General features: G+C 40.2%; 1 protein-coding gene across 2 annotated transcripts; it reads right to left on the minus strand.

Moving 5' to 3' along the window:
• Positions 1 to 10114: 10114 nt before the first annotated feature.
• Positions 10115 to 13290, minus strand: LOC129153291 (uncharacterized). Of its 2 annotated transcripts, none has more exons than XM_070549182.1 (12): positions 13152 to 13290; positions 12212 to 12323; positions 11996 to 12127; positions 11884 to 11910; positions 11707 to 11757; positions 11517 to 11567; positions 11352 to 11411; positions 11205 to 11255; positions 10916 to 11115; positions 10676 to 10832; positions 10450 to 10547; positions 10115 to 10366 (listed from the first exon to the last, which is right to left on the minus strand). In XM_070549182.1, exons 5-12 carry the CDS (start codon positions 11750 to 11752, stop codon positions 10310 to 10312), a joined length of 720 nt encoding a protein of 239 aa, XP_070405283.1. In that variant the 5' UTR covers positions 11753 to 11757; positions 11884 to 11910; positions 11996 to 12127; positions 12212 to 12323; positions 13152 to 13290; the 3' UTR covers positions 10115 to 10309. The 2 variants fall into 2 exon arrangements, with proteins under 2 accessions (XP_070405283.1, XP_070405282.1); XM_070549181.1 differs by having other exon boundaries at positions 11352 to 11417.
• Positions 13291 to 14225: the final 935 nt, after the last annotated feature.

Consider the following 14225-nt stretch of genomic DNA (forward strand, 5'->3'; position numbering starts at 1 on the left):
CCACACTTTTAAGTAATCATCAGGTCTGACTGAAACAGCGTTTCTGCCTTTTACAGGTGGACAGAAAAAATAATAATGTTGACATATTGTTGATAATATTACTACATTTCAAGGCTTTTTCAATACAGTGAAATTAGTTGAAACAGAGCCGAGTTGTATTAGAAAACAGCAATCCGCACAGCCCGACAGCCCGGCGAATCTGGGATGAATTAGTGCTGCCTCAACCTCCTCGTCTTTCATTGGGTCACTGGAGTTTAAATTAAGTGGATGAGAAACCCATGGGGAGGGCTCTGCATAAATGAGAGTAAAGTTGAATTTTAAAAGCGTTAAAACTGTCACAAAGTGGCGTTAAAAGCGGCGTTTTATGTCACAGAACGGCAAAATAAGCGGCGTTCAATGTCCGTACCAAACGCCGTATTTTACGCCACCCACACAGAGAACGCGTCTGGGATTAGGGTGACGTAAAAAACGGCGTTCAATGTCCGGAAAAAACGTCGTATTTTACGGGCGTTCTATGGGACCGTTCAGAACGGCGTCAATTGCGGTGTTCTGGCAGAGTTTTCGCCGTATTTTACGACGTCTTGGCACATCAAATGGCGTTTTTTTCGCCATTTCTTAACTAGACGGGTTGGGAAAGTGGCGTATTGTGGCGGTTTTGGCTTGCCATACATGGTGCCCTTTTTCCGGTCGCTCGTCAGATTTTACCGTACAAAACTGTTATACTGTGATACAATCGGGCACTAGGACCATGCGGAGGCAGCCGCCTCAAGCTGAAGGCTATTTTCCGTTAGACCTGCCTACAAGCTCACTGACTGGCTCTGCCGCATCATACTAACGTGTGATTGGTTGTCCTTGCTGTCGCTCTACCTTGTAGCCATGGAGACGATTGACCGGTGTTTTCCCTGCGGACAGGAGTCTGTGTTCATTTAACTGTAAGTTTTTTTTCTGCCTGCTTCACGTCAGCTGGATAGATTTTAATATCAGAGCTTTTGTTTACGTGCGTTTGAGTCCGTGGTCAGTGTGTGTGGAGCAGTCAGGTAGCTGCATGTCTGGGACAGAAAATGAGACATGAGAGAGAGTTCTGCTGAAGTGTTGCAGAAACTCAAAGAATCACGGATGTGTCTCACTAGATTCTCCGGGTCATAACTTCTGAATTGCTAATCGAATAAAAATACTTCAAACGGTTTCTAAAAGTACATAAAATGAGCTTTCCAACAAGGTATTACATGATGTAATTCATGTTACTCCAAAAATCGCTATTAGAAGGAAACCAGCTTTGCAGCGTCACTGAAAGAAATGGCGCGAACCGCGACGGGAGAGCGAGAACCAAAGGGAGGAGATGATCTGATCATCTTCATCAGCAACTTTTATAAAGTTATGGAAACGTCACAAATAAAATCCACCTGGTTGGTCAGGTGTCCCAGAAGGCTGTTTCTGTGGATGGTGACATGAGGAGGGACAGATAACAGTCACACTGGTTTTTATTTGAACACTCTGTTTACTAAATGATTCAGCTTCATTCCAGCATTATTTATACGTACAATAAATATTTATTTAGCTGAAAATATCATTTTATCAGTGCAGAATTTTATTAGTTGACTTTTTGTAATGGAATGTTTAGATTTAACCTTTTATCTGGCTTATTGATCTTCATGATGCTGGTAGAAATGTAGCTCACAGCTGTGAAGTAGCCCATGAGTGTTATTTTAGAGAGGGTGCTTGCTGCAGAACCACAAAGGCGGAGCTGCACCATAAGGTGGAGCTGCACCAGAGTCAGCCCCGCCCGTTCACGCAAACTCGGCCTAACCCACTGACTTCCGTTTTTGTTTTCAACTTTATCGCAAACTGACCTGACCCACATGAATTACGGCTGCTACTAGTATACAGTCGTTAATGCTATGTTCTATGCTCCAATTAAACAAGATAAATATAACTTGCTACATGACAAAGACTGAATATATCTCGAAATGAAAAGGTTTCTTTTAGCGAATATCTGCCTACAGCTGGTCTAACAAAAGTGGTTTACAACAGCACACCATACTATTGAGTTGACCTCGGTAGTCTAGTGGCAAAATCGTCTGAGTTGGCTTTTGCTTTCCCCTCAGCTGATGCTGATTCGATTCTCGGTGGGGTCGTCAGCAATCCATTTAGCCAGCTGAAACATTTACTTTGTTTATATTTTAGTTGTAATGTTTATTTTCAGCAAAATATTTATGTCTGTAAAAGTTCTTTGAATTTGGTCGTTCTTAAACAGCATTTTAGTTGAAACTCTGCTCACAAATGGACTCACACTGGCTAAATAAACGAATAAATAAATAAAAAAACACATTATATGTTAAACGGTATACCAGTAAATTGTTGTAAACATAGTACTGGCAAGTGTAAGTAGAAATGAAGAAAAGAGGTTGTAAACTACACTACTGGGAGGCGAACCGGTGCAAAACTGAATGTCAACCTGACTCCATAACCACTGCACCACCACATCTGTTATAAATCATGTGGCGTTACATGTAATTGTGCTGCTCAATGTGTCTCTGAGATGGGATGTATGGTTTATTGGCGGTGTCTCAGTAGAAGTCAATTCAGAAATAATTTGTCAGAAAATTCACAGAATATCCAGATTTGAGAACCAAGACCAGACCCGCTTCGGGGGAGGAGACCAAATTGAAGCTGAGATGGGAGGAAAATGCATGAATGAGGCTAAAAATGGCTTTGGCCTGTTTCTTATGAGGAAATGACAATATAACATGATTAAAAGTTCCAAAAGTTAGATTTTTAATTATATGGAACCTTTACAAAAACTGTTCAATTAACTTCTCAACTCCGTCCTCAATCTTGCATTTTTTTGCTACAACACCCTCTTTGGTTCCAGAATGCTATATCAACAAGTCTGACAACTGGAAGGAATTGGACTGACTCTGATGGAATGGGCAGGGCTGATTCTGGAATGGGCGGGGCTGACTCTTGTGCAGCTCCACCTTCTGGTGCAGCTCCGCCTTTGTGGTTCTGCAGCGAGCACCACTTGTTATTTTATGATACCTAGTATTTATTTTACTGTATCCCGTTCTCTGGACCAGTTCTGTGGTCACAGACAGGCTGCAGTCATTAAACTGGTTAACATGAGGTCAGGGGTCACACTGTTTTCTGAGTGTTTGCAACACAGTTCTGAGTTTAAATTGTTCTTTTGACATAGTTTGCTCAAGTCATTTTGAAGTTCCTGTTTAGTAATAAATGTAAAGAAAATTCAAATCTGTTTTTTTTTTTTCATTTAAGCTACAGTTTTACAGACTTTAATAAACATAAACACAAATACAAACCAGACACTGAAAGCTGAGGTTGTTCTGAAAAAAGGATTAGAGTTACAAACATTTTACACTTTTATTACAAGTTTAATGGCATAAAACAAAATACTTGTAATATTTATGGTCATAAGAGGGTTAACCGTGATAAATGTTTCACCTCCCACAAAGAGGTGGTAAAAGTGAATGTGAGCATAATTATATACATTTTATTACTTTATTATGTATTTTTTATTATTGACTATTACTCCATAGAGTTCAGATGAAGGCAACTGGATTTCTTTGGTTTCTTTAAAACATTTCACTTCTCCTCTGAGGAGCTTTGTCAGTTCTAACTGGAATATGGGAGAGTCAAGCTCATAAGCTGTAGCTGTCTGTTATTTAAAGAGCAAAAACTACTCTGAGTACCCCGCCTCTCCATCTCCTGATGAGTCGTTAGCCTCTATTGATGATGAGTCATCGTGTTGATTAGATGCAGGAAGGTGTGACCTAGACTGAAACTGAATGAGATTTAAAAAAAGTTCTAATCTTTTAAACAACGCTGTTGGTCCTCTTGGTCCTTGTTCTGGTTTACTAAAATCCTGTGTTAAAAACCTTGGTGTGTTTTTAGACGGTTCTTTTAATCTTTACAGACAGGTGAGTGCAGTGGTCCAATCAGGTTTTTATCATTTAAGGCAGATAGCAAAGGTGAAGCCATACCTTCCTGCTAATGTCCTCAAACATGTCATCCACCTGTTCGTGTCTTGCCCATTGGACTACAGCAACTCCCTGTATTCTGGCCTGGACCAGTCCTCCCCACACCGACTTCAGCTGGTCCAAAATGCAGCGGCTCGCTTGCTGACTGGAACCAGCAAGTGGGATCACATAACCCCGGTTCTGGCCTCTCTCCATTGGCTTCCTGTCTCTTACAGGATCCGTTTCAAAATTTTACTTTTTGTTTTTAAATCCCTTCATGGCCCGGCCCCAGTCTACATCTCTGAGCTGCTGTCCACTTACGTCCCTGCCAGAACCATGAGGTCCAGCTCCCAAGCTCTTTTAACAGTTCCAAAAACCCGCCACAAGACTCGCGGCGACAGAGCGTTCTCTGTGGTTGGGCCCAAACTGTGGAACAAGCTACCTCTCAACATCAGGACCACACAGAATCTAGAGCATTTTATATCCCTTCTTAAGATGCAATTTTTTGATTTGGCTTTTAATGCAGGCTGACTTGAGCATCTTAACAGTTTTTAACAGTTTTTATCATAGATTGTGACTGTTGTGTGCTCATCTTATTTTAGGTTGTTATTGTTGATTTGTTGCATCTTGATTTGTTTTACCTTGTACAGCGCTTTGGTGTAGCTTTGCTGCTGTAATTGTGCTCTGTAAGTAAAATTGACCTTGACCTTGACCAAAGCTGCATTATTGGTACTGGAAAGGTGAAATCTAAGCCCCGCCCCTATTTAAAGTGGGGTTTTCACGTTTTGACATAGATAGCTTCTTTTACTCCTCTCTCAAATCATCTATCTTCTCTGTCCAGAATGTGGACTTTGTCATCTTCAAAGGTGTGTCCCTTGTCCTTCAGGTGAAGGTGGACTGCAGAGTTTTGACCTGAAGAGGTGGCTCTCCTGTGTTGTGTTATGTTCTTGTGTAGTTGTTGTTTAGTTTCTCTAATGTAAACATCTGCTGGACAGTGCTCCTACACTGGACTGCATAAACGACCCCACTGAGCTTCTGTTTGGGAGTTTTGTCTTCTGGATGGACCAGGTTCTGTCTGAGGGTGTTGTTGGGTTAAAGTTTACCGGGATGTTGTGCTTGGAGAAGATTCTTCTAAGTTTCTCTGAGACTCTTGCCACGTATGTGATGATGGTGCCTTTGTGTAAAGGGTGTTCTTGTTAGGTTGGTAGCAGAGCTCTCATGTTTAGTGTTAAGTTCAGTGAGATCATGGAATGGGATCAAGAATTTTCTACTGAAAGGAAAAAGATCTCAGCTAACATAGCTGTAGATCACACTGGATAACTCTCTGTGGTGCATTTATTTTACATTTATTTTACTACCTCTTACTAGAGCTGTCTTTAGTAAGCACACAATATCTTTGGTTGTACACCTGTGCAGTAGCAATAAAGTATCTTGATTCCTGTTAAATGTACTTCCTGAATGAGTGACCTTTTCAGGCTAAAATAACAAAATAACAAATACAGACAGAAGGACGACTTCTTTCTTCTTTTATAATGCATTGCATCACCACCTGGTATCAGAACAGGACTCAGTATTGGAAGATAATCAAAAATCAAACAACTTGGACACTCGGATCAGAGGCAAAAATGTAGTTGTAACATCTCTAGATATAAGTCAGCTTTATAAACTAAAACTATTATTTATGAACTAACATTAACACTAATGACACTAATTGATATATTTTTATTATGTTGTTTGAACCCAAGGGTCTCATTATCTGAATTTTCTAACTTATTGGATTGCTCTATAAGTGCCCCTTTTTTTACTTTGAGCACCCGCCCCATCAAAGGTCTCTGCACGGCCCTGGACAGGGACATGGACCACACTGCATGCAACGTTGGGTCCTCAACAGATTGCACAACTGCTTGGATGGAGCAAGATGACATTTCCTCAGTGCAGTGCTTCATTAGGGTGTCAATGTCCACTGGCAGCCTTGAGAGACAGTCTGCATCAATGTTCTCCTTTCCTGGTCGATATCGAATGGTGAGGTGAAAGTCTGCAAGCTCAGCAACCCACCGGCACCCAGTTGCGTTTAGTTTTGCCGTGGACAAAACATAAGTGAAAGGATTGTTGTCTGTATAAACTGTGCATGACGAGCCAATCAGGTAGTCCCTAAATTTTTCACAGACAGACCACTTTAGAGCAAGGAACTCTAATTTACCAGAATGGAAATGGTAGTTCTTTTCGGACTCAGTGAGAGTTCTGGAGGCATATGCAATCACACGCATTTTTCCTTCTTGTTCCTGGTATAACACTGCCCCCAGGCCGAGGTTGGAAGCATCCGTGTGTAGGACAAAGGGCTTGTTAAAATCAGGAAAGGTGAGGATTGGTGGCTCCACCAGGTGGTCCAAAAGTTCCTCGAGCAGGCGCTGGTGTTTCTCCATCCAGACAATCGGAAGATTGGAAGGGGTCCCAGTTTGTTTTCTGTTTGTCTGTCTGTTTCTTTTACCTTGCTTGTCACTTTGTTTTGAATCCACAGGAGCCTTCATGAGGTCATAAAGAGGGGCAGCGATCCGAGAAAAATCTCTGATGTACTGGCGATAATAACTCAGAAGACCCATAATGGCTCTCAGTTCTCCCACAGTGGCTGGTCGCTTATCTTTTAGGGCCCTGACGGCGATGGTATCAGCTGGGTCAATTTTACTGCCTGCTGATGAAATGACTCTCCCAAGATAGCGAACCTCTCGTCGAAACATTTCACATTTAGCTGGTTTCAACTTTATGCCATGCACTCTCAATCGTTTTAGCACAGTCCTGACATGTTCAATGTGGCTTTCAAATGACTTACTGAACACGAGGATGTCATCAAGGTGTGGAATGCAAATTTCATCCCTGAGCCCCTCTAGGCATTCCTCCATGCACCGCTGGAAGGCTGCTGGTGCGTTCATTAAACCAAATGGTATCCGAATCCATTCGTACAACCCCCAGGGGGTGACGAAAGCAGTTAGGGGCTGACTCTGTTCTGCCATGAACCCTTGATGGTAAGCTTTACCCTGATCTAATAATGAAAACCATGAGTTGCCTCCTAGACCATCCATGATGTCTTGGATCCGGGGGATGGGCTGGCGGTCTGGTATTGTTTTGCGGTTTAACTCACGGTAATCAATGCAAAGGCGTAAGCTCCCATCCTTCTTTCGGACGCACACAACTGGAGAGGCATAGGGAGATTTGGATTTATGCACCCAACCTTGTGTTATAAGGTCATGGAGATAGCTCTTCATTTCCTGGTACAATGGCTTTCGCACTGAGAGGTAGGTTTTAGCCAAAGGTTCAGTGTCTTTTAGTGAGATGGACAGTCGCAGGTTCTCGATACAGCCAATGTCATCACCAGATGTTTTGGAAACGGATGGTTTAGCGGCGTAGAACTTTTATTTCTTTCACTTCCACGTTTTCCCCAACTAAATGGACAAGGATTTAAGGAAAGAAGTTGACAAAAGAAAAAGTCTTCAAAGGAAGGGAGATATCAGTGAGAGTCCTGAAAGATCTACTAGCCAACCGAAAAAATCCCGGAAATATGATGTTCTCAAGCAGAGTGTAAAAAAAAAAAAAGCTGAAAACCCTTCAAGGACTCGATGTGACAACAGCAATAGCCACACTCAGGAGCCTGCCCCTGCCATTTTCAAGGATTGTCCACAGCAGAAAAGCAGAGATAAAGTGGAAAACAGCCACCTAAGGCATCAGGCTAAAGAGTTACTTGCTAAAAGAAGCCCAAGTAAAAATTCAGAAGATTTATCTGCCTGTGTCTCAGACAAATCTTCCAGTTCAGCCAAGCACCCAACCTCAGGAAGTAATTCAGAGTTGTGGAAGACGGTCACTTCAACCTGTAAAAGATACCAAAAAAGAGTCAGACAAAGCCCGGAGAGAAATCAGAAAGAAACAAGGTTACATCTACAAACCAAAAAGTCGAGAACACACACTTCAGTAAAAAAACTTCTAGACTCTGGGCTTTTAGAAAGGAAACCTGAGCTTAAATCTGCTCAGAGCTGCACGGTTTTGGACGGAGGACAAGATAAGGTCCTGTCTCCGAATGTCCAGCTCCCACCTGCAGAGGATTCCAGTGACAAGCACGGTTCTGAACAGGCTAAAGTAGTGGAGGAGATTCAGAACGCCCGCTCTGAGAACAGACTGGACGTAAATGTCACACAGAGCTATGTTGAACTCACCTCTATGGTCATAGATTCTGCAGACGAAGGACCTGTAAACACGCCGTACCAACAACCCTGTCAGCAAGAGCTAATCCTCATTCTGGATACAAATATTCTCATCCAGCACTTAGATTTTGTGAAAAAAATTCATTCTCATGGCCTTGGAGCGCTGGGCTTCCCTGTTGTCCTGATCCCCTGGGTGGTGCTGCAGGAGCTGGATTACCTAAAAAAAAGGACGAGACAAGTTCAATAATGTGGCTAACCTTGCAATTCCCGCCATCTCGTTCATTTACAACGCTTTGAAGCACCGGGAATAGAGAAAGAACCACATAGACACGGTGTAAGTTCAGCCGTTTCCACTGTATTAATGAATTTTTAGAACATAAGGCAAAACTTCTGCACTACAATTACTCTATGTGCAAGAAAATCATACAAAATAAAACTGAACCACATTGCTTATTATCCTCCAAAGCAGTATGGACAACAAGATATTTCTTTACATAAAAGACAAAAGCACAGTTTAGCTTTTTAACACCTTTTTTTTTTAACCTCACTAGAAAATATGGAGATATAATCTAGAACCTTCCCTACAACCGTCATCATGAAACTCGTCCAGCAGGGGAGCTACTCCAGCACCTTGGACTTTCTAACCTGGCTTTAGTTGCTCAGATTTTCCTGCAAACATTTCCCTGGCCTTTCCCATGTTTAGAAAACATACATATAAATTTAAACAGATTACAGTCTGAGTTTTTACCCGTAATGGGGAATTGAGAAAGAACCACATAGACACGGTGTGAGTTCAGCCGTTTCCACTGTATTAATGAATGAGTGGAAGCTCAACGTTTCCCCTCGCGCCAACTCAGACATGACTAGTCAATGCCAAACCAGCTAAAAACGTTTAATAACAAACTCTCAAATAGCAATTGGTCTCCAAAAAATAGATAAAACTGTAAACATAAAAGATAATACTTATGCAAATACATCAGAATCACTTTTCAGAAGCAAATTTTGTGTCGTCTTGACAAGGCAGGAATAATCAATCACAGATCACTCGATCTTAAACTGCAGTGCATTCTAACTCACTCATGAGCAAAATAGCATTTTTAGATAAACTTGTCTTCTACATTACGAAATATTTCAACAAATCACTAATTTCAATAAAGTATGTTTTAACCAGCTTAACCATGAAATAAATAAAATATTTTTAACTTATTCAGTCTACAACCTCCACATACCCTACTAACACAGGTCCGTTGCAACAACGTAGTCGCAACGTATTTTCTGACACCTTGTGATGTTGCAGGAACGTCGCGTGTTACGTAGTAGCGACTTCCAAAGTGAAATTCCGCTACGACGTTGTCAGAACGTCACATAGGACGTTGCTGGAACGTTGTCGCGACATATCCACAACTTTACTGCAATGTTGTGACAACATCGCTATTATAACGTTGTGACAACGTACCAACTAAATGTTTGTGGCACGTTGCAGAGACGTTTTCAGGTTAACTTTTTTTTTCACCTTTATTCCTTATTTACCACAGGAAATTATATTGCAAAACTAATGGCAGATTAACAGCAAAAACCACCAGAATGGAAGAACAAATGTATAAAAACCTTAAAAACAAGTAATATAGGACAGCAGTGTCTTGATTTCATTTAAAAGCTCTACTGCATATGTTTTCGTTTCGGAACCGCTGGAGGAGATAATGCAAAGGATTCTCCAGAGAATCAAGGAAATTATGGACAACCCTGAGCATTCTCTTCACAAGACTTGAGGATCCTTCCTGCCAACAGCCATTGTAACATACAACAACTCTTTGATGACTTGATTATTATTATTATTATTCTGAGCTACTACAGCAATCAATTTCCCTCTGGGATTAATAAAGTATTTTTGAATTGAATTGAATAGTAAGCAGCAGGATCAGATGTAATTTCACAGGATGGACAATTAACTGACTTTTCAGCTTTTTATTACATAAAGATTTGACATTTGCATACACAATTTAAACAAAACATTTTTATAGCGCCTCTCAAAATAAAAATCACAAGGCGCTTAAAAAAATTATCAAAAAAATATATATAAAAATAGAAAAATCAAAAATTGTGAACAAAACAGAGAAAAATAAAACAGAAAGGGTGCAGGTTCACTTAGTCCTCCTCAGAAGAATGGGCCTCCATTTGTGTGGCACGATGCTGTGCTTCAGCCTGAAGGGAAAAAAGGAGGTATAAATTAGTGAGCAATTAGCACATAAATGTCTCCAACAAGCTTTCAGTCATAAATCAGTTACCTCTCTTCTGACTTTCTGGGGAGCATGCTTTAGGACTTCAATTATTTGCACCTCTATGTCCTTATCTGTGGAGTCTGGAAGCGAGGTCTTCACAGCACCTGGGAACAGACAGGTGATATACAGGAAACCTTAAGATTACTGAAACTGTTTTACAGTTGTGACAGACAGCTGTAAAAAGATTTAATGAAATTCTATAAAACAAGTCCAGTAAAAAGCATCAACTCACGTTTGATCAGCCTAAATATTTTAAGGTTACACAGCTTGGCTTTCTGCTTCTTCCCATACAGGCTGTATCCACACCAAACAGCATTGCTGGCGACAGCCAGCATGGTCCTTGTATTTTCTCCCAGCTTCCGTCCTCCAATGAGGCTTAGAAAACGGACCTTATAAATTGTACAAAGTTGATCAAATAAAATATCAGATTTCATTAAAACCATTTTCTGAATGCCTACAATTGTTTACTTACAGCTTGCTGGAAATATGCCTTGTCCTGCAGGTTATTTTCAAGCAAGGTAAAGTCCTCTGCATCGTTACAATGCTCCAGGCGCAGATTATCTTGAGTTTGACTCTCAGAATGCCGAGAAGCCACATTATGGAGCAGCTTCTCCATAGCGTGCATTTTCCCCTCCATCATGTTCACTTTGATCAGCAGTGACTTGCAGATATCTTGGACAAAAGAAGAATCATACATTACAACACAAATAATAGATTTAACTTATCAGTGGACCTTTTAAGAAGGGGGAACTCAATCTCACCTGTGATTGCAGCAATATTCTTTAAAACATCAGCGATGCCTGCTGCTTGATCTGAAATGATAAAATGATAAGTTCTAAAAAAAAAATCTACCAAAACATTTTAATACACCACTCTAGGTTTTGGTAGAGGTATTCTAAGTTACTTGCCTTCAGTGGCTTTTTGCTTTGGGGTGACTCTTTGCCTTGGTGTACTTGTGGCCATTAAATCTATGACTTGACAAAACCCATTTTAATAGTAGTAGTGCAAAGTTTTAAAAGGCAAATATACAAATCAGTAGACATTTTAGTTACAGCAGAAGATAAAATGTGTACCTTCACCGTTGAGGGACTCAGCTGGCAGTGTTGTCCTCTTCGAAACAGGAACTGAAGGGGGCAAAACATATCAAAACTAAATTAAACAAATAAATTTGACAGCAGTCAAAAACAGCTGGTGGGCAGTCTAGAGGACAAATTGAAGTATGGCGTGAATAAATTAGATAAACATAAAGGAAAATATACACACCATCTCTGCTGGATGGTTCTATCAGCAACAGCATTCTCTCTGCCATGGGAACTGCAAAAAATGAAAAGAAAAAAAAACATTATTGAGCTAGAAAATTACTATGGAGCTCTGCACCCCATAAAATAAAATTTAGTTAAAAACACAAGTTCTAGCAGTAGAACATCGGCTCAAACTAACCTCTCGTTCTCTCAGTAGAGCATGGACCTGAAAGCAAACAGATGTTTTTTTTTTTTTGCAATTTTATATTATTAAAAAAGAATATACAACATGTTTATGACAGAAACATTACCTGCTTCATCATCAGAGCTGGACAGGTACCGCTTAGTGTTCTTAACCTTTTGTTTGGTCACTTCTCTCTCACTCTCGGCTTGGGAATCTTCCAGGTACTGCCTGGCAAGACGCTTGGCTTCTTCATATTCCTCTTAATAAGCATAACAGTCAAGTTCATATGAAAAGTTTCGAAGGAAGCCATTTATATTTGATGGCCAAGTAGTAGTAGCAGTACCTGTTTGGCACTGAAATAGCCTTACTCTATGTTGAGTCCAATCAGGAGATGGATGTTCCACATTTAGGTTCCTGAATGTGGTTTTGTTTGCTGTCCAGTAACAATAATGCACCTAAGATTTTGGAAAAGAGATTAGTTTTCAACCAAGTTTACACAGACACATAGCCACAGGAATTTCTGAATAAACTGCATGTTCAAAAAACAACAAACTCACCCATTGTTTATGAAAATTTAGCTTTTGACTACACATCTCAAACTAAAGCAATATTTTGTGTTACAATGTTTAATACTAGCTAACTAAACAATTTGATTCTTTCTTCTTTTGCTAGTTTGGAAGACTGGGTTGCCCAAGTCCAGTCCTTGGCATATTTTAGATGCATCCTTGCTCAAATGGCTAAAAGTCCATCACGCCCCCTGCCCCAAACACAAATTTCTAACGCTCCATTCATGTTTAGCTAAACATGGCCGTCTCTCTACACAAGATCTCAATAAAGTCGACAGACACAGTGAAAAGGCTTGCTTAAACACCAATAAACATTACCTAATTATTAAAAACCACTGAGCTGCGCATATAACGTTTAGGGCAGAACATTAGCCCAGAGGTTTACTGATCGAGCAGACATGTGAGAACAGTGTAATGGCCGCTTAGCAATGGGGCTACCTAGTGGCTAACGGTAGCTGGACTGCTAACTCTACAAATACACTGGTTGTAGTTATATCAATAGAATAGTTACAGAGTCATCTTGCTTGAAATTAGATTGATATTTTTCCAAATCAAGCGAAAAGTCCAGTTAGTTTGTTTGATTTTACTTGAACAGACCGAATAAACTACAGTAGGTAAGCTACCATGCGGTAGCTATTGTTTGAGGGCAGATATATGCTATTGCCTTTTGTAAACCAAAATTAGAACTAACAAGCACATGATAAAACTTTTTCTTACCTGAAGCAAGCGAACTAAGGAGTGAGTGGTTGACAATTAAATCCGAAGTAGCCAAATAGCAAAGAGCAACTAACTGGAAATTAATCTTGTGGACTTAAACAAGGGATGAAATAAGAACAAAAAAAGAGGCAGATTAAGCTGATTGGAAGATGGTGTGGAACATGTGATGACCATAACAAATCAGAGAACTGGCTGGAACAGGGTTGTTGCAACAAGCCATTCCATTGGAATGCTGTGAGGCAAGTAACATGTAAATTAGCCTACATTTCCTTGCTGGTGGATTTTAGAAAGTAAACATTTGTAAACAGCACAAATGAGTTTTTCAGTAAACAAAGTTTAGAAAAGTTTTTTTCATAAAATAAAAAGTCCCATTTTTTTAAATTAGAAAGACATTTTAGCTATAAACATGATTCAAGTACTGCAACTACTAATTGTTAATTTAATTATTGTCAAAACTCTAATGATAATAAAAAACAATTAAAATACCCAAGTAAATATCTTTGTGTGTTATTTTTCATGGATAAGCTGAAAATCTAATTTGATGATAAAATCTCTCAAATTTTATTTATTCTGGAACTACAGTTATAACGTTGTAACAACGTAGCAGCAACGTTGTTATACAAAGTGCCGAATAAGTTGCAGAGAGGATATTTAACAGAGGTTGTAAAGCGACTTTTGGAGGACGTTGTTGTGTGACGTTTCAGCAGTGTACCAACAACGTCCCCTGTGGAACGTAGCGACCTAAACGTAGCAGCTACGTTGTCACTACGTCACAAACGAAATGTCGCAAAATGCGACGTTGTGGCGACTTTCTGTGTTAGTAGGGTAAAGACTCAAATCTCAAATGTCATGTTTGGTTCTGGAAACCTTAAACAGAACCCATCAGGGCTGAGCTGAATTAAATGGGTCATACAGGTGTAAGGAAGTTCTTCATCCCTCACCAGACTAACATGCTGCCAAGGCTGGGGCAAAAGAGAGAGGTGAAGTGGCAGAATGCTATAACCAGTTAGCTGCTGGGAACCAATGTGGCTTCATTTTTAGAAACACTGCCTACATTATAGAAACACTGCCTAC

Source organism: Nothobranchius furzeri, chromosome 3, assembly GCF_043380555.1.
Source record: "Nothobranchius furzeri strain GRZ-AD chromosome 3, NfurGRZ-RIMD1, whole genome shotgun sequence".
Lineage (NCBI taxonomy): Eukaryota > Metazoa > Chordata > Actinopteri > Cyprinodontiformes > Nothobranchiidae > Nothobranchius > Nothobranchius furzeri.